The 21,300-nt window shown below is 31.2% G+C and overlaps 2 protein-coding genes across 10 annotated transcripts in view; both read left to right on the forward strand.

Annotated features, from left to right (window-relative positions):
• LOC143244578 (merlin-like) overlaps nucleotides 1-18,016 on the forward strand; it is a 57,573-nt gene extending 39,557 nt beyond the window's left edge. Inside the window, 8 exon segments of the mRNA XM_076489513.1 lie at nucleotides 256-369; nucleotides 2,556-2,699; nucleotides 3,456-3,587; nucleotides 9,516-9,601; nucleotides 10,912-11,014; nucleotides 11,296-11,489; nucleotides 13,248-13,407; nucleotides 14,946-18,016. Coding sequence (XP_076345628.1) covers nucleotides 256-369; nucleotides 2,556-2,699; nucleotides 3,456-3,587; nucleotides 9,516-9,601; nucleotides 10,912-11,014; nucleotides 11,296-11,489; nucleotides 13,248-13,407; nucleotides 14,946-14,996 — 984 coding nt within the window. The 3' untranslated portion in view covers nucleotides 14,997-18,016.
• A 1,631-nt stretch (nucleotides 18,017-19,647) lies between these two features.
• Nucleotides 19,648-21,300, forward strand: part of LOC143244580 (leupaxin-like) — a 62,306-nt gene continuing 60,653 nt past the window's right edge. For 3 of the 9 annotated variants that reach the window (XM_076489515.1, XM_076489523.1, XM_076489516.1), the window contains exon 1: nucleotides 19,652-20,202. In XM_076489515.1, coding sequence (XP_076345630.1) covers nucleotides 20,190-20,202 — 13 coding nt within the window. In that variant the 5' untranslated portion in view covers nucleotides 19,652-20,189. Of the gene's footprint in view, nucleotides 20,203-21,300 lie in introns of all 9 variants that reach the window. The other 6 variants (XM_076489519.1, XM_076489520.1, XM_076489514.1 and 3 more) reach the window with 5 other exon arrangements.

Genomic DNA, 21,300 nt, shown 5'->3' on the forward strand with positions numbered 1-21,300 from the left:
TTTCATGCAGTGGAAAGATCACAGATAGCTCATTGTGCAGCTTTGAGATTTAAAAAAAAAAAAAAAAAGACATTTTGGCATTAAATTTTTCAAGATAGCTCCAAAAATGCATTTGAAAAGAATTATAATGACTTAAGTTTGTTTTTTATTCATAATAATATTTTTGTGGAAGAGTTGATTTATATAGATATTGTTTGGTAGGTAATTTATCTACAAATGTGAGGTCACAAGTTACATATCACACTGATTTTATAGATTTTGGATTTGTGTATGGGTAATCATGAACTATTCATGAGACGACGGAAACCTGATTCAATTGAAGTACAGCAAATGAAAGCTCAGGCTAAAGAAGAAAAGAGAAGAAGACAGGTGGGTATTTATGAAACTCAGAATATAGTTAGTGACTTTAGGTGGCTTAATTGGTTCATGACCATATACTAAATTCAACAGGAATAAGATTTTACATTTTGTAGAAGTAAAAATTGAAATGTTTAGTGATGGCAATGGAATACTCAAATAGAGAATGCAATTAAGTATATATTCTGTATATTGAAGTGTTTGTAAATTGATATTTTTAAGGATTTTGTGTAGATTGTAGTGAGAAGATATAGATGCTATGGTTATTAGTAGTTAAGCAAACAAAAGTTACAACAGGCAGAAAGTAATATGAGAGATAAAAAGATATGAAAAATAGTGAGGAAATTATGATCATTGTTAGACAGATTAAGAAACAAGATTGAAAAGTGTGTATCTTAAAAAGAAAATTGATAAAATTGTATGTTTATGGTGAGACAAAGGTAATATTAGAAAAATAACATGTTCCATGTTTAATAGACAAATATCAGAGATTGTAGAAGGATAGAAAGGAAGTGGATGTGACAGAATAATAGAGAAAAATGTTTTAGATGGATTTAAAATGCTAAATAGTCAAATGTTTGACAGAAGGGGTAGGGGTGTCATTTGAAGAGGGGGAAGGGTTTTCTCAAGCTCAGGATGTAGTCCCAAATGGTAGTTTCTGTGAAACACTTTTAACTATGCCAAATTAACACACATAGCATACAACCCCTCATAACACTATGTAACACAAATTTTGTTCCTGGATAGTATGTGTTATTTCTTAATTGCTTGTGTTGTAAAAGTACAGAAAATGGCCATTATTGTCTTCAAACTTTGCTTTTGTGACCTGGATTAGGAAATTTAGAAATTAACCTATTTACTATGTAAAAGCAGGCAAATTTGCACATTTTCATTTGCACAAGGTCTGAATAAAACAACATATGAATCAAGATTTACATGTATTTATACTAAAGTTATGCAAAAATGAACAAAAATGTTTAGAAGTGAGTAGTTTTTCGAGATTTGCGATTGTAATGTAAATCACTTAATCAAATATAGTCTGTCTCCCGTCATGTTTTCTTGTATGCTCCCAGGTCACAAAAGCAGAGTTTGAAGAGAAAAATAGGTCTTTTTTATTTACTTTAGGCAAAAGCAATTGGGAAATAACACTTTCTGCCCAGGAACAAGAAAAAGTAAAAATTTTGTTACACAGTGTAATCAGTCTTTTTCTTCCCCCTCTAGTCCTTTTTGTAGAATGATGCTTATAGTTGACAGATTATTTGTGGAATTTTAGGTTGAAGACAAGTAAAAGATGGTTAAGTAATTTTAAGAAGTTTTGAATGATGGTATAAGATTGGACAACTAGTGTGGTGGAAAGTATGGAAAGCACGTATAATGTATGGTGAGTAACAGAGAAAGAAGGTTTTAATAATAGTAGAATAATAGATACATTTGGAAAGTGGGAAGAGGAGTTATGAATAACAAAAGGATATACAGATAGTACAGTGGATTGTAAGGAAAGGAGGAGATATGATAATTTTTAGAGGGAAGGACAGAGAAAAGATTTGAGTTAAATTTGGGAAAAGTATAAGGCAAATAATATAATGGACATTAGGACAGGAAAATAACAGTAAGTAGGTTGGAATAATAGACAGTTAGTAAGATGACGTATATTGGACATGGTAAAGCCATGGTTTATAGACAGTAGACTGAAATAATATAGCAGAAAAAAAACAACAACATTGCAGGATGTGAAAGTGTTGAGAAGTTTGCTATTAAAATACCGTATTTTCTGCCTAATAAGCCGAATTTCTGGCCCTAAATTTTGGACCTGATTTTTGGGGGTCGGCTTATTGGCCGATCACTCCTTTCGGAAATTTCTTCTTCTTAGGAAATGTTTTTCTTTTGAAAATTACCATAGGCGGTAATTTTGTCCCATCAGCAAAGCACGTTAAGACTACAGCAAAAACCCTCATTTTCAGAGCTAAAAACTGGCCTCGGCTTATTCGGCGATTCGGCTTATTAACTGGAAAATACGGTATTGAGCTGAATGTTATCTGTTCATGAAGATTCTATAATTTCTAAAACAAATTAAGATCTTGAGGCCAGTCTTGCATTCCTAGATAAGAAGATGAACTTCATTTTATTTCACAAGTAACTACTGAAGTTTCTAATAATTCTTTAGAGATGTTGATACATTACTTACTTAATTTCTGTAGATTGAAAAAGAAAAGCTTGCCAAAGAAAAGCAACTTCGAGAAAAAATACAGCGTGAAAAGGCTGAATTAGAAAATGTGCTAAAGCATTTAGAAGATGAAGCAAGAAAAGCACAGGAGGAGGCTCACAAAGCTCAAGATGCTCTTGTAAGTGGTAGATCTTCAGTTGTTGGAATTTAAAATTAGTAATTAATAGTTTGAAACTGAAAGATACTCTTATTTTTATTTTTTAATACATATCCAGAAACATTGAAATAATCTACTTTGATCTTTTATTATGTTAATAGTTTACTGGTTTTAATTCTGTTCAAGGTGGTGAAATATTAAAATTCATTAGCATTAATTAATGGAAGTTGCACATTCTTCTAATTAATTTGCCTAAAGTTGTACCTGCCTTTTCTTTACTGTTTTGAAAGAAAAGGTATTGTAATTTTACTTGTCAAAGTTGCATATTACCAGTAGTTTTTTTCCTGAACCAAGTGGCAGGAGAATTCCTTATACATTTTGTCGTGAAATACTTTTTTTCATTTTTTATGGTGCCTTCTTATTTGTCACAACCCTTCATATCATCATTTCTTGAATCATGGGCTTGTGTCACTCTTTATACATGTTATATTATCTGTACACATCTAATGTCAACCCAATCTATTAAATTATTTTTTACCTATAAAATTTTAGTTAAAAATATTTAACTAAATAAAATACCTTCACCATCATATACTAAACACAATTTAACTTGGTGCTGTTTTTAATTGTTCATAAGAGGAGATTCTATCAAGATTTATACCAATTTTATTGTTAAACCTAACTGAAATTGTTTTGTTTGATACTTAAATATTTTCAGTAATATAACTAACAACAGCTTTTTTGGAGAATCATAAATACTTCTGTTGTTATATCTAGAAAAAATCAGAAGAAAGTGCTGAGCTTCTGGCAAAGAAGGCTCAGATTGCACAAGAAGAAGCCATGCTTCTGGCTCAGAAGGCTTACAAAACTGAGGTTGAATTTCAACGTATCAAAATCAGTGCCAGTAAGGTAGGTAGAAAATTAAATAATTGTAGTAACAATATAATCTCAAGTTTAATTATGATATAATACCATATTTACTTTCTCATCATAAAAGTTTCCAAGCTTTTAATAAACATTAGAAGTCTTTTGTTAAAAAAAAATCAAAATTTTAAATTAAGTAGTTTTATTAAAGTTTTCTGCGAATGTATATAGTCAATGTGTTGATTGCTGTGAATGTGGAGTGATTTTCATGCTAATATTAAAAATGTTACTTTCTTTATCTGAAAATTTTCAAATTTTGTCATCTCTAAATAAAAAACCTTTTTTTAGGGAAAAACCTTTATATATACAGTTATTTTTTCTGCCCTTAACCCTCTATGCATTCAATCAGTTTGACTGACCTTAAAACCACCATATAAAAATACAAATTAAATCTAAATTACTCTCTTACTTTTTCTGCTTAACAGGAAACAACAAATTTGTATCCTAAATAGCTTAAAACTTGTAACATTATAGAGCTATTTTTGCTTTAATTTTATTGTTTATATTGCTCGTTGAACTGTATATAACTAATAACCCCATCGCACAAGGTGTAAATCATTTAGTAAATGTGTAGCTCATGTTTCTGTATCAATTTACATAAAGCACAACCAAATCTTGAGCTGCTCACTAACATATCTCATAAAGAACTTTTATTATTATTATTTTATCTTACCTAATCTAAACTTATCTAACCTATTACGTTTTTAATTTTTACATTTTAGTTATTTTTATAATAAATAAAAAATAACATGAAAAACAAGAAATATAGTAGTCACCCGAGTCATATTTTTCCACCATCTGTTGAGAAAATTTAAACCTGTTTTTATACTGATGGTACTACTACCTTAAATAACTTTTTATTTACAGTCGTGAAAAAGTTAGGACACCCTATGAAAGCCCGTGTATTTTTGTAACATTTTTGGATATATAGATATTTAATCTCAATTTTAACAATACTGAGAGATTATAGGAATATAACTAAACAATTTAAACTGAAGAAAAGACTTTTCAAGATCTTCTGTAAATGTAATTCTACAAAAATGCATATTCTAACTGAGGAAAAAGTTAAGACACCCCTACATTTATTCCCACTTAAAATGGCTCAACTCACACACAGGTGTATCACACCAGGTGCACGTGATTAGAAGATTATTACTCAGAATTTTGAATGAGGCTTGCCCTATTTAATCCTCAGACATTTAGTTTGGTGTGTTCCTGACTGTTGAAGTGAGAGTGAGCACCATGGTGAGAGCAACAGAGCTGTCTGAGGCCTTCAGAAAGAAAATTGTAGCAGCTTATGAGTCTGGTAAGGGATTTAAAAAGATCCCAAAAGATTTTGAAATCAGCCATTCCACTGTTGGAAAATAGTGGAGGGCTTTCAAAACAACTGCTAACATGCCCAGGTCTGGTCGTCCAAGCAAGTTCACCCCGAGAGCAGACCGCAAGATGCTAAAAGAGGTCTCCAAACACCCTAATATGTCATCACAGGACCTACAGCAAGCTCTGGCTACTGTTGATGTGAAAGTGCATACCTCTACAATCAGAAAGAGGCTGCACAAGTTTAACTTGCATGGGAGGTGTGCAAGGAGGAAACCTTTGCTCTCTAATAGAAACATCAAGGCCAGACTGAAGTTTGCCAGAGAAAATGTAGACAAAGACCAGGACTTCTGGTATAATGTTCTTTGGACAGATGAGTCCAAAATTGAATTATTTGGACACCAGAACAGAGGACATGTTTGGCGTAAACCAAATGCAGCATTCCAGGAAAAGAACCTCATACCAACTGTGAAGCATGGAGGTGGAAGTGTCATGGTTTGGGGCTGCTTTGCTGCAGCAGGACCTGGACAGCTCACAATCCACCATGAATTCTACTGTGTATCAGAGGGTGCTTGAGGATCATATGAGACCATCTGTACAAAAATTAAAGCTGAAGAGGAAGGTGGACCCTGCAACACGACAATGACCCAAAACAATACCAGTAAATCCACCAAGGACTGGCTGAAAACTAAGAAATGGAGAGTCCTGGAAAGACTGAGTCAAAGCCCAGATCTTAATCGCATTGAGATGCTGTGGGGTGACTTGAAACGGGCTGTACATGCAAAAAACTCCCTAAACATCTCACAGCTGAAAGAATTCTGCATTGAGGAGTGGGGCAAACTTTCTTCAGACTGATGTCAGAGACTGGTAGATGGCTACAAGAAGTGTCTCACTGCAGTTATTTCAGCCAAAGGAGGTAACACTAGGTATTAGGGGGTTGGGTGTCCTAACTTTTTCCTCAGTTAGAATATGCATTTTTGTAGAATTACATTTACAGAAGATCTTGAAAAGTCTTCTCTTCAGTTTTAATTGTTTAGTTATATTCCTATAATCTCTCAGTATTATTGAAATTGAGATTAAATATCTATTTATCCAAAAATGTTACACAAATACACAGGCTTTCATAGGGTGTCCCTACTTTTTCACATGACTGTATATAATTAAATAATGAACCTAATAACACAAAAATAAAGCATTGCCCTATAATTATCATATTTATAGCTTAGAAAAAAGCCTTTAAAAATGCTCATTGATGTCATTTCTGTAAGAACAATTTGAAACTGAACAATGAAAGAGACAATGCTCTATGCAGAACACAGTGTAATATAATGTCATTTAGTTGACTAAAACTAGCTTTCTATTTGTTATGAATAATATAACATGAATCATCATAGAGAGCTGTTGGCAATTTGTGAAAAAAGAGGATGTGACAGGTAGGTATGGAAAGTGGCTCTGATTTTCTAGTATATGACTCTCTAAACAAATAAAATCGAGAGCTGTAAAAATTATGATTTTCCTGAGTAATATCTATATTATAATAAGTAATCTACATTAGATTACATACTTTTCAGTTGGGTGGTAAATAAATAACAAGTGAAGAAGAACTTGAAGAGTAAATGTCACAATTCTTATGCAAGGGAGACTTAGAAATTTTTTTATGGAATTTACTTAAAAAAAAAAGAACTTAAAACTTTTATATAATATGAAAAATTGATATATCAACTAAGTTAAAATAATAACATTGCTTAACTAGATTTTGAATATAACTCTTAAAAAGTCATGATGTGCACTTTGAGTTGCTTATGGTGATAGGGTAAAAGTTTAAATTATTCAAAAAGTATAGTTTAAATTTTAATTTGCAGCAAGGGAAAGATATGGAATAACTGTGTATTTATTGTATGATGTAAGCAAAATAAAGATTTTGTTTTTGCATATGTCTTGCATTTCGTGTTCACGATTTTACATTTAGTAACTTGTTTTTTTATAAAATTGTTGTATTCACATTGTATTACTGGTGTTGAATTACTGTGTGACTATTATAGGTTTCATTTTATGTAACTTTTAAATTCTACTTTATGTAACTATTGTAAATTACACTGTGTGCAACTGTTTTTAGGTTTCACATTGTGTCATTGTTGATTTTACACATAGCTGTATAAAATTTACAGTTTTGTAAGTGAGAAATTCAGAATTTTGTTTTCTGTTTTGGACATCAATTTGTAGGAACAGTTATACAGAGGTAAGAGATTTAGTGATTTGGAGGGATATGTGAAAGTACTAGTTATTTGAAATGTCAAATTGTGGATTCCTGTACATGGTGAGGGGACCTCTTAGAGAAGGTTCTGTACTTTCAGTTTACCTCCTCTGGGATCTAAACATCCACCTGTGTGTTTGTTGTGCGTGGTGACTTGTGAAGGGGAGGAGAGGATGTTGGTGGTCCAACTCCAACATTAAATTTTATTTCACATATTAAGCAACTTTGTGTCAAATGTATAAGAGCACTACACATCCTCCGTGTCCTCTTTTTTGGAGAGGATCTATACTCCATGCCTGAAATTTATCATGCCCTTATTCGATCCAAAGTTGACTATGGGTCTATGGTTTATGGTTCTGCCAGAATCTCAGTACTGAAGATGTTGGATCCTATCTACCATCAGGGGCTTCAGCTTTGTACTGGGGCCTTTCATACTTCTCCAGTCCAAAGTTTGTATGTGGAGTCCCATGAATTTCCTCCGTATATTCGCTGTGTGCAACTGTCTCTTATGTATGCTTCCAAACTTTGCTCTTTACCACAGCATCCTACTTGGGGTTGTGTTTTCCATTCTCAGTGGGCCACACTCTATAATAGAAAATCTGTCATTGTTCCTTTTAGCTTTTGTATCTGGGCACAATCAGAAAAATTGGATATATCTTTGAACAGCATAGCAGTATCTACAGATCGGCCTCTTCCACCATGGCTAATTACTGTCCCCAACTGTGACCTATCTTTGAGTCATCTGAGGAAGGCAGCTACTCCTCATTGGAAATATCACTTTTTATTTGCTGAACATCTTTCAAACGATCCATCCATTCACATATATACAGATGGTTCAAAATCAGATGACTCTTTAGGCTCTGCCATGGTTTGTTACAGTTCGGTTGTAGCACACAGAATCTCTTCTACAGTTTCTATGTTCACTGCTGAATTGTTTGCCATTTTTCTTGCCCTGAATCATATAGAAACTATGCAATATACGAATTGTACAATCTATACTGATTCACTCATCTGTCTATTGGCCCTGACGTCATTCCATGTTAGTTACCATCCTATTCTTATCAATATTCAAAACAAACTGGCCCATCTCTTTCTATCACGTATCTCTGTCCAGTTTTTTTTTTATACCTGGTTATGTTGGTATTCGTGAGAATGAGCTTAGCTGACAAAGCGGCAAAGTCCATCTGCTCTGGCTCTATTGCCACCATACAAGTTCCATGCATGGACTATGCTCCAGTTAGCAAAACCTGACTGTACACCAATTAGCAGTTGACCTGGAGTGAGCAACGAAATAATAAGCTTTTTCAAATCAAGCCTTCTTTCACTCTTTGACCATCTTGTTTCTGTAAAGATCAAAGGGAGGAAATGTTTTGGCTAGGCTACGCATTGGTCAGTTTTTTTAACTCGCCACTTCCTTTTATCTGGTACTGATGCACCAATGTGTGGTTTGTGTGGCACTCAGGTCACAATCGTACATATTTTATTATCATGCTATCGTTACAACCAAGAACGATGATGCCATTTTAAATATATTTTTAAGGTAAGTTTGCCCTTTACATTAGCTAGTGTCATAGGTGATACTGCCCACCTCACTCATGTTTTTACATTTTTAAGAGCCATTGGTCTTTTTTAACTTAATTTAAGGTTTTTATTGGACTATATACTGTTTTAGCATGATTTCTTTTGCACAGTTTAATTTTTATTTTGACCTGAACCCCAGGACTGGAAAGGCAAACTTCAGATGACTGACAGCAAGTTTGAACTTAATGCTTCAGTCTTCCTTGCAGGTCTCAATTTTACATAATTTACATATTTTTACCTTAATTTCCATATACCATTACAGTATACATCTTGTTTAGCATAGATAGCCTAGTAGCTTTGTGCCAATAAACATGAATTACCTACTTACCTATGTTTTACAAGATAGTACACACCAAAATCTTATTAAAACTAAGTATATTAAAATCAATAAAATATTTACATTTCAGCTCACTCCAGCTAACCATTTTTGGGGTGTTTATTGTCACTAATTTACCTTTATTAAATTTCTTTTTTCTGTCTATAGATTGATATGGAATTTAAGTGACTGTGAAGGTAGATGGCTGAAAATAATTACTTATGTTGTGTGTTTTTAATTCTGCTTTAATTTTTTTCTTGTTCTTAGATTTTGATGTACTTTTTTTATTAACTGAATTTGAAAGTAATGAATAATTTATTAGAGGGATTGCAGTGGAATCTTGCAGAATGAACTTGATTAATCTTATTCAGTTCATGATCAAACCAGATTATAGTTTTGGAAAGAAAGTGTAATATAAAGAAAAATATTCACTGATATTAAATAGACAGAGGAAGAGAAGGCTATGCTGGAGAGGAAAGCTCAAGAATCGGAACTTCTTGCTACACGAATGGTAGAGGAGTCTCAGAGAAGGTAATGTTCAATAAACAGGAATTCTAAAAAGTGAGGCATTTTCATATGCTGGATACCCTTAAGTTAATGTTATTTCTGGCTGTAATCCCAGTAATATATCATGAGGTTTGGCAAGCTTAAGGGTTTTATATAAGTCCTAAATACATATATTGAACTAACAAAACAAAACAATCTTAATAGTGGTGAGTTATTGGTTTGTTTATGGACTAATTATGCTTCATTTGAGTTTTGATTTCCCCTCAGTGGGCAGAGTAGGGTTAACCCATCATGTAACTTTGCATTGACCCCTCCTTCCACTTAATAAAGCATCTTATTTTCACTAATTCATACAAAAAATATTCATAATTATTACAAATATTATTTGATTGCATAGTCAGTATTTCTTTCTCTTCATTTCTATTGAACAGATATGAAATGTACATAAAATTAGGGGCAAATGATTCAGTGTGCAAATATATTAAAGTAATTATATTTTTTTATAAAAATCAGAAAATATGTATAAAAAATGTGTGTAGCTGTGGTATGTAACCATAAGAGTTAAAAGAATGAGCACCAGTAAAGAATATAATTAAGACATTACAAAGCAAATGTGTGTGAAAAATATGTAGATTTGTGATATATAATTGCAACATTCAGAAGTATGAGCATAAGGAGTAAAACATTTATTGTATTTACAGTCCAACAAAAGAAAAAAATTTAATTAGAAGAAAAGTAAAGACTATAATGTTTCAGTGAGCCTAGTGAATGTTTATGAAAGGTATATTCTTCACTGAAAGCGTAAAATGCTTGCTTTTATATATTTTTGAAGTTTAGTGAATATTGCTTCAATAATGCTTTTTTTCGTTGTTAAACCTATTCACATATATTTTAATTTTCATGGACTTTGCTCATGTTTCAAATGTGACATTTTTAGATCAATAATTATATTTATAGCAATGTTTGAGTTTTTTATTTCTATTCTTATGAAGATTTTCAAATTCCTTACAGAACTAAACCAATGAATTTTGTTAGTTTTCCTGTGGTTATATCACAAGGATTACTCTTATAAAAAGATATACAAAATTCATTTATTTCCAAAATAGTTTTTTTATCATTGTTTATATTTTTAGATATTAGTAAGACTTTTCCTAAAAATTTATTTCTTATGTCTACAAATACACAAACTAACTGTTTTGTCATAAGAATCATTCCAGTAAATTGTTAAGGTCATTGATCTTTGCTTGATTCACAAAAAAAAACAAAAAACACCTATAATTTGAAATAGAGATGTTTTTAATATTAAAGCTTTAAAACATAATTTTTCTTATTAGATCCAAAGAACTGGAACAAGTACGACAAGAGTTGGTCAAAGCCAGACTTGCTGAGAGGCAAGCTCGGGAAAAATTAACAGAAGTTTTAAAGAATCCTTATCATGTAAGTTGTCCTTCCATTGCATTGTGACTGTTTGGCCCATAACTGTAATTAGAATATATGTGTTTATAGGTGAAACAAAGTTAAAGACCACAATCATTTTGTAAAATTTGTATTCTTCTATTTATATTTTCCTATTATCTTAACATATTATTCATTAAACATAGTAAGTTAATATTAAGAGGCAGTTTTAATGTTCTGTGATAAAATTGATATCTTTTAAAGTTATATTAAACTGTAAGTAGGAATGTTTTTTTTATTTAATATTGTTTTATGTCCAACAGAACAGCAACCCACCTCGTGACTTTCTTTTGGAACTACCAAAGGAGTTCAGTGACTATATACCATCCACAGGCATCAGTCCTGGTTCTAATGGGATACCAAACACAGGCATTTGTCCAGGTTCTAATGGGATATCTTGTGACCTAACTGTGGATACAGATATGGAACAGTTAACATTACAAATTGAACGAGAAAGGTAAGGGGTAAGGTTAGTGAGTATGTACCAAACACTGGCATCAGTTTTTGTATTAATGGGTTGCCAAAAAAAGCATCAGTCCTGTTTTTAATGGGATATCATTTGACCTGACTGTAGGCACAGATATGGAATGGTTAAAAATGCAGATTGAAAAAGAATGGTAAGGCTCAGTAAATATGTACTAAACCTGTATTTAATGGAAACCTTGCAGTAAATATAGATATAGAGAAGTCTTGTATAGGTTTCAAAGTAGAAATAATTTAGTTAAAATACATATATAAATGACATTATTCATAATTCCACAAAACTCTACATTATTGACATAGTTGAGTAAGAAAGGCTATTTCAGAAAAGCTACTTCATTTGATAACAGTTGAAAGTGTTAAGGTGAAAATCTGAGCCAAGAGTTTTTCTGTAAAACTTACAGAAAAAAGTGAACTGAGGAACAGTTGTATGTTTTTTGGAATGATGTCCCAGGTTTTGTGCTGTCTCTGTATCTATTACTTTCACAATCAGTTGTGCTCAGTCTGATACCAAATTTACACACTGTTGGATGACATTGTGATTTCTATAACAACAGTCTTATTTTTAAAAAATGGACAGTTGTAGACCACACATTTTAGCAAATTTTTTATTACTCAATTATATGTGAATGTTGGCTTTCAAACCATTTTTAACTAGACCAAAAGTATAAATGTTCACTAGAGTTACATCAAGGATCTTGATAAGTTTTAAATGAGATTTTTGCAGCTATGGAAATGGTTGTTCATTTTGAACTGTTGTCATCATTAAATCCTTGTTAATTGTCTGGTTAATGGCAACAGGAGTTATACCAGCTTCATCAGAATATCTTTGGGTCAGAGTCCAATGCTGTCATGAATGCTTTTCTGCATGAATTGTTCTCGTAGCATGGAAAGAGTAGTTTTCTTCCTTGAAATGTATTCGTTGACTCCACATTATTTAACAGTTTTACTGTATAAATTCATTTTCTAGGAAAGGCCCATAATTCTACCCTGGTGATATTGCAATGTTGAGTGATTGAAAATTTGCCATAGCCAAATTACATATATGCTAAGCTTATTTCTCATGGATTATGTCTGCAGTGACACTGATTTAGCTCAAATCCTTAAAAACCCATTGGTCTTTGTTCTATATCTTTCAAAGTTTTACCAGTCCAGTTCCTGGTATACATTTACATTGTTTTTCTCCATCCTTGTTAAGAGTGGAAAAATTACAGCTCATTTTATTATTAAAATGATCCTAATTTCAAAATCAGTGACAGTAATTTTTTCAGGATGTTTTGTAAACAGTAAATGCTCAGGTTGTAGTAGAATGTCTGTTAAATAGGTTTGCTTAGGTCTTATGTAAAGAAAACATTACTTTAGGTTTTGTCAGCATGCTTAGAATTTATTAGGTTGTCCATAGACCACAAATATGCTAAGGTTTTTTAGAATATCTGAAATAATAGATATACTTAGGTGTTGTTTGTTATGAAGTATATTAAGCAACAGATATACTTAGATATTAACATGTTTTTAAGTAGCAGTTTTACCTAGATGTTAGGTTGTCATGTATTTTGTTAAACAATAGATCTTTTAGTTTTATAAATGTTAAACAGCTAAGCCCTACTTTTTATTTTTTTTCAAATATCTGTTTTGTAACATTGTTTTAAATATACATACATACATACATACATACATATATATATATATTCTTTAAATGAGAAATAAAATCCTTGGGTCTAAACACATTTGATAGGGTTGAATATCTAGAAAAAAGCAAGCACCTTCAAGAGCAGCTCCGAGAACTCAAATCAGAAATCGAAGTATTGAAGTTGGAAGACAAACTGACACCACTAGATTATATCTATGAAGACAATGCTGTACGAGGTGAAAACAAATACTCAACTCTTCGGAAGGTTAGTCTTTTGTTTTGTAAGTTTAGAGCCCGTAGTTATGGGATATGAATATGAGCAAACGAATTATCAGTAGCTAACAAGTATGTCAGAAAAGTAAGGATTTATCAAATTAACTCACCCTCTACTGCTTAATATTTTTGTTTTCATTCTAGGTGTTTTCACCATTTTTTTACCCGTAACATTTTAAACCTTAAATGTTTTACAAGTAGTTTAAATATTTAAGTAATTTTTATTACTACAATCACAGAAGTTAATATGAAAATGTTTCTCTCATCACACTGACATACTATGTGTTGTGTAATTATACCTTCCTCAATTATATCATTTTGATAGGTGGCTGTCATTTTATTATAGATAATGTTGTTTATTAGCAATTTTTAAAATGATATCAAAGGGTGAGATTTTGACATAAATGTAATTTGTAACCTGAATGCAACATTATGCAGTAGAGCATTAACTTTTTTCCAGCTGGACATGATTTGTATGAAATATTTTCAGGCTGATGGCCTTAAAACCTACACTTTAAATGTTTTCATCATTTGACTTATTGGGAGGGAGGGTATGTAAACAACTTTAGAAGTGTTATTAGGTGTATGAAGACTTAGTGTCCAAGGACAACTACTGGAAGCAGTAACCCAACTCTAATCTAACAGTTAACCCTCTAGAGAGTAATTTAACTCTAATCTAACACTTAATCCTTGAAAGAGTAATCCAACTCTAACAATTAATCAAGAGAAAATGTTTTGTGCAGAACCTTCTTTCAGAGTTAATCAGTTAATTCAGTTCCCAGAATTATTAATGGAAATTGAAAATAACATGTACTTTTTTTGGTAGGATTTAAAAATATAAATGAAAATTAGTTTTCAAATTAAACTTTAATTGACTTGGAAATTAGAAACAAGATGACAAGCCATGAACTAACTATCATAATGATCTAAAAAGTTTTTTATAGCATTTATTGTTTCTGAGGTAAACTGCACTATTAATTTGAATTTGCAATATTATTTATTGCCAATGCTTTCATTTTATTAGTAAAAAAGAATTTACTATGTCAGTAGTTTTTGAACAAAACAAAATGTACAAAGACCAGGACTAATATTGAAGCCAGTTATTAACATAGCTACTTTAATATAATCTTCTGACTAGGAGTATGGAATATCATTCAAAAATTAGTGATTAAAATGCATTCATTCATTCATTCATCATTTGGGGTACCCTTACTGTTAATATTTTTGTTCATAATTTCACTAATATGAATCATTAAAACAAACATTGCATTATTTTATTATACAGTGTATAGTTGATGAAGTACTATAATCTGTTTGCTATGATGAAAATCACTGCTTCATCAATAAACTACAATATTTAAGTGAACAAAATGATTTTTTTCATGAATATCCATTTCATATGGGAATCTCCTTGAAATATGTTGTTTATTTCAGAGTGGGTTTAATGAAAGTCAACTTAAATGTTTTTGTATCACTCTATGGGTATTTTTAATGTCTTGTATTCAGCATTTCAATGTTTCTTGCTTTCAGTCCAAGTCGGGATCAACCAGGGCAAGAGTAGCTTTCTTTGAAGAACTCTGACCGACTAGTCTTGTGTTTAGAGAAGTTTTTTTATATTATCAACTGTTGACTCACAGTACACAAGTGGTGAGATAATTGCTGTTTAACCTCCCCCCTAAATCATGTTCCAATTTTCTGAGATGGGTCACAGTAAGATTTATATTATCAACATGTGTATATACACACACACACATATTATAATACTTTACAATTTTGTGATGAGACTTGCATTTGATCAAGGAGCTCCTAGTGACCCAAATAGAAAAGTTATTAAACATGTGCTATTACTGAAAATCATTTTTCGGTATCTTCCATCCATTGGTGCCAAGCCTTATATTGCCTCATGTTTTAAGTTGTTTTTATCATCCAGAGCCAAACTCTGCAGTGTTATCATGCTTAACCAGTCATTTTGGGTCATTAAATTAGAAAAGTGTTTGATGTCTGTAATGTTAATGTTGTTTTGCCAATCAAGATTTTTGAGTTACAACAGCTGTAAAGTATATCTGATGCTTCCTCAAGAACATGTTATTGCTTGGTTTTGTAAATAGCTGTGACATACATACAGCATGCTTTTTTTTTTAGTAGTTTGTTGATCATATGCAGTATAATGTTGAAGATATGTTACATTATAAGAACAATGTTTTCAATCAAGAACATTTGCTTTCTAGCAGTGTTCAATTTCTCATGTGCAGCTGTTGAATTTTAGGTTTTTACTTAATTATCAATTGATATTTAGGTATCATTTTTTGAACATTAATTTTATGGAGAAACATTAACATGTTACTTAAATATGCTAAGATGTACTTACAGCTTTTCTGCTTCACAGCTTCTTATACAATTACAGAAACTTTAAATCTTATTGTCAACATAAAATGTATTAAAAAACATCATTACTTGGAATTCCAAATAATTTAACCTAAGTATTCATGGTCCACTTCAAAAATATCTTATCTCAAACAAAAAATCACTGCTCATTGCTCCTTCCTTTGCAATGATTGTGCTATTTCTGAGAAGGTTGAAAAGAAGAAAAAAAGAAATATTTTTGTCATCTGGAAAATATGCTTAGTTAAGTGTAGTAAGTATGGTTATGGGCCTCCCAGTAAAACCTTTAATATCAGTAGACCTTTTTTCTTTCTCATTCTTAATTTCATTTATTTTTACTCAATACAACCTCCTTTCCCTCTCCCACCAAAAAAAACTATAAAAACTGTAAAAGATACCTACATTTCAAACCAAAAATCTTGCAAAATATTTGATACTGTAGTCATAACATTTTTGTTAATTATCACATACAGGTCCATGGGAATATAACAATTTTGCAACAGCATCCATGGAAATATAACATTTTCACAACACTTTTTATGTGAGAGAATAACTTAGGCTTTATTAGTATCCCTAAAACTGGCATCATAAAATATCTGTTTCATCAGACATAAACTGATCAATTTTTTCATGAAAATATTTTTCAGGTGGGTAGAGGAATTTACATTCATTATTAGTCAAGTATAAGTTTATTTATATATATATATATATATTGAATTCTGTATTTTGGTTTGTAAAACTGCTATTTGCTTTATATATTTAGGAAAAATATCTTTTAGAACATTTATTTTTGTAATGAACTAATGGGAGGCCTAATTTCATTGTCAAATTTTATTTCAAGTAAATTTATTGACATATTTTGAAATGAAACATTTTTGAGCTGTCTAAATCCAATAATTGTATTTGTTTGCAATGAAATGTGTAAACTTTATTACATTCAATAATAAAACTCCATTTATACTATTTGGACTTTTATCAAAAACCTAGCTAGAATTGTGAAACTTTTTTTTTCATTGAAACTTGTGTTACTCGCTTTTTTAGTGTATTTATAGCTAAATAAGAGCTGGAAACGTCTTCCCAGAGAGCCTTAACTGTTAAGAAAATCATATTCTTAAAATGCACATTTTTTAGGATTTATTCTGTTATAATGTATATTCAAAATTGTGTCCAGTTTTAATCCATAACTTATAAAAGAGTAGTGTAATAATATCTCTATTTTTGCATTTCAACAGTGATATGTACTTTTTGTATAAAAGAAACATATTTTTACATACTTGCATAACTGTATGATTTTAAAAATAATTACAAAATCAGAGAAGGAAGTGTACTCTATGTGGACAGACTTAACACAAAAAATACTTGTTTACAAATTTAGTTATTGAGTGTATACAGTAACTGAAACAGCATTGGAAAACAGTGTTCATGTCTTTGAACTTAATTTTGGAATATATCAGAAAATATTAAAACAAGTAATAACCATGAAAAACATTATAACTAATGTATTCCTGAAGATATGAATATAACTTCCTTGGTGTAGTATTCTATAGTCATTTTTCTAATTTTCAAGAACTAAGGTGTACTGCTGAAGATAAAAGTTTCATTTGGTAATGTTGCACTTAAACTCAGCCAATTTTTTTAAAAATATATATTTAATCCAAGAATTTGAAAATCATGCCATATTTCTAATCCATGAAATCAAAGTTTTCATTTTTAATGCAGTTTATCAAAGGTTATACCATTTGTTAATTCCTGAATATAAAACTTGTTTTATTCATATGGTTATTTGTAGATGATTTATTTTTTATTACTACTAGACAGCTAAAAGAAGAGAGTTTATAATTGTATTTATGACAAACGTATGTTCAACATTCAGGAAATTATAGCTTTATCATAATACTTGTTCTGTTTGTGATTATGATTAAAAATGTTGGCTTTTCCAGAAAATTTTAAAGCTTATATGGAGATCATTTTCATAACTGAGTCCATTTGTAACTGATTTTATTCATCCTGCCTGAAAGTTTGGTTAGATATACTTTTAGAAACCAATAGTAAAATTGTGCTAAAACAACCTCAGTATTAAAGGCTTTAAGTAACATAGTTTATGGAATTGTATACAGTTTGATTTTATTTTGTACTTGTTTCAGGCTTGAAATACCTGAAGCGTAAAATATGTAATGCCTACTTAATAAAACAAAGAAAACATATATTCCAAAATGATTGAATTCTTGTATTCATCTGTTAAGTAAAGCATAATGTTTTCAAGGTTGGACAAGGAAAAGGAAAAATAAATTGTTACCTAAATAATTTTCTCCAAACATTTTCAACATTATTATTAAAGCACACACACACACTATATTACAAGTAACTGGGTGAAGCAAAAATAAAATCTTGTGAGATAGATCTCATTTAAAACCAATTTTATAAACCATTAAAATGATACTTTCTGGGCTTTGTACATGCAAAAATATGATGATTCATCAACATAAAACAATATTTTTTTTCCTGACAGGAATTGAAGTGAAATCAGTTTTTAAATTTAGTATTTGTGTCATTTGCTGACTCAGCAGTTTTAACGTTAGAATTTGGATTTGAATCCCTGTTGTGACAGAGTAGATAGTTCATCTTGAAGTATTGTAAGAAAACCAAGAAATGTAAACACAACTGATATCTCTGATGAAGCAATAGTAATATTGTACTCTTCCACGTCATAAGTTTATTAAGACTTCTCTGTACTTTGAACTTGGCATCAAAAGTGATATTTGGGTTTTTGGACCCTATTTTCATATTTGTGAGATCCTGAAATACAAAAATGTACTACTTTGTTATATTTTGAAAATTTTAACAAGCATAATATAAACAATGTATTATTTGTACTTCTTTTAATACGAAGTTTAAGAAATTGTTAAAATATAAAGTGGAAGTTGGTGATGGTGTTCATAGCACATACCGGATCATGAAGCTAAGTCCATTAATACAAATCGTTGTTTTGAAACTATTTGGGAATAAAACGAGAAATGAAATTAACTAGAGTAAGTGTTCAGCAAACAGGGTGCTTAAAGTGCTCCAACAATGGCTGGACTGTTCATAAAGGTTACTCAAATTTCTTTTATTATTACTATTTAATTCGTTTTCTGTCATTTGATTGTTTTGACATTTTTATAATTAAAAAAACAACAACAAAGGACAAAATTGCAACAGCGCTACCAAAATCAACATTGTAGCATAAGGATTTGGAAAATTTGCATACTTTTGACAGCATACAAATTTTGTTAAGTTGTTATATTTCTATATCTTTGGACTTTAAAATGCTTATACAAAAATTATGAAAAGTACTTACAAAAGTAAATGTATAGGAATTTGGGCGTTTTAACCTACTTATTAAAACTTTATGGTGAAATAAGTAGGCTGGCCTTTTGACTGGTAGAAGTGCTTGGTGGGAGGCTTATTAACTTTTCTAAACAAAGTATTTTATTTTGTGTTATTAATAAAAAAAATTGTGCGCAAGAATAAGACTTTGAAGTTAAGCACAAAACTACACAATGAGCTAGCTGTGCTTTGCCCATGACTGGTATCGAAATTCGTTGTCGAGTGTTGTAAATCTGTAGACTTACTACTGGGGCGCAAGAATAATATCCTCCTATTTTACCTTTTATCAATACTTGATTGTCTTTGCGACGTAATAGCAAACTCACATCGCTAAAAATCGGGTTTCGATGCTCGTGGTGGACAAAGCACAGATAGTCCATTGTGTATATTTGGGCTTAATTTCCAAACAAAACAAACGAGCGACATAATATTTATTATACAACTTTGCTGCCATTCCATGCGTCCATAGATGGCGCCCTAAAACATTCGTTGAAAAGCGAATTATGACATAAATAATGTCGCCTGTGTTTGATAATTAGGTTTATTTTATTTAAAATGTTATATTGTATACAGTATTTTATTTATTGTTTATTATTTAATTTTTCTATAAAATGGCAAATAGAAGTAAACTGGATTTTCCTGCTGTGGTTCACAGCGTATCAGTAATACAGTTGTTATTAAGTGGTTTTATCGCAAAGCTGTACTTCAGTCAGTAGGGCCACGAGAGTCGCTATAAGTCTCTAGTAGAGTTTCTCACGATATTCAGTGTTAACTCTGAAAGTGAGATTTAGAACTGCCACTAGAAGGGTTGGAACAAATCGCGTTGCAGAGAAAACTAAGGTAAAACAAAGATTAAAATTCAAAGGCACTGTACGTGAAAAGTAATATTGAACAATACATTCGGTATTTTGTAAGCCGTTCCGTAGTAAGTCTTGTTTTTTCCAATGCTTTAGAAAGTTAACTTTGTTATTGAAAATAAATTGGAACTATATACAAATTAAAATTTGCAAACAGTAAAACGTCATCATGGAGGAATTGGGTAAGTGTTTAATTGATTTTCCTTTTTGACTAGAATACCTAAATCGTTAATTATCTTTTAAAATACAGCATATTTGCAGCTTTTTACTTCATTGCTTTGTGTGAAAATAATTCAAAATTTGTAGAGACCGTAGTCTAATTTTTTTTTTAAATGAGTATTATAGAAATACCTGATTATAAGAAAACATTGCGGAGTTTTCAGGTTGTTTTAATCAAATGTAAAACGTAACTTATATTGAAAGGTTTTTTATTATATTAATATTACTTGTGCTGTTAGGACTTTTGTAATAGCTAATTTGTTAACGATCGCATTGTTTTAAAAAAAGATTTGTATGATAAAAAGAGACTTCTCAAAATATACTATAGAAATGACTAATATCTTGTAAGGTCTGGCATGGCCAGGTGGGTAAAGGCGTTCGACTGGTAATCTAAGAGTCGCGAGTTTAAATCCCCGTCGCACCAAACATGCTCGCCCTTTCAGCCGTGGGGGCTTTATAATGTGACGGTCAATACTACTATTCGTTGGTAAAAGAGTTGGCGGTGGGTGATGATGATTAGCTGCCTTCACTGCTAAATTAGGGACGACTAGCGCAGATAGCCCTCGTGTAGTTTTGCGTGAAATTCAAAAACGAACAAACAAACAAACTGACCATTTGGTAAAATCGGTGAGAAGCTAAATTATATTGTTGTTTTATAAATGACGTTACGTTTTTCTTTAGTCTTTTGTTGAGAGTTTCATCAAACGAAAAATAATTAAGAACATAGGAAAATAACCCAAAAAACAATAACAACCTACAAATAAATAATTCATGTAGCAGCATTGGTGTTGCGCAAATCAAAGTATGTGACTCCATTACAAAACGTAATGAACCATTATTATTATTAATTTTGTCAATTTTCATACAACATATATAAATATTCAGTTTTTTGTATTTTGCTGTTACCCAGAGGGAAAGTGATAAATATACACATTTATAACCTAAAATCAGTGGTTCAATTCCCTTTGGAGGATACAGCGCGTAGCCCAGAGTGACTTTGCTGTGAAAGAACACGTACTCTTCTTTCCCGCTACGAACTCTATTATTAAACGATAACTGGT

The sequence above is a fragment of the Tachypleus tridentatus genome, chromosome 2 (genome assembly GCF_004210375.1).
Source record: "Tachypleus tridentatus isolate NWPU-2018 chromosome 2, ASM421037v1, whole genome shotgun sequence".
In the NCBI taxonomy this organism is placed as follows: domain Eukaryota; kingdom Metazoa; phylum Arthropoda; class Merostomata; order Xiphosura; family Limulidae; genus Tachypleus; species Tachypleus tridentatus.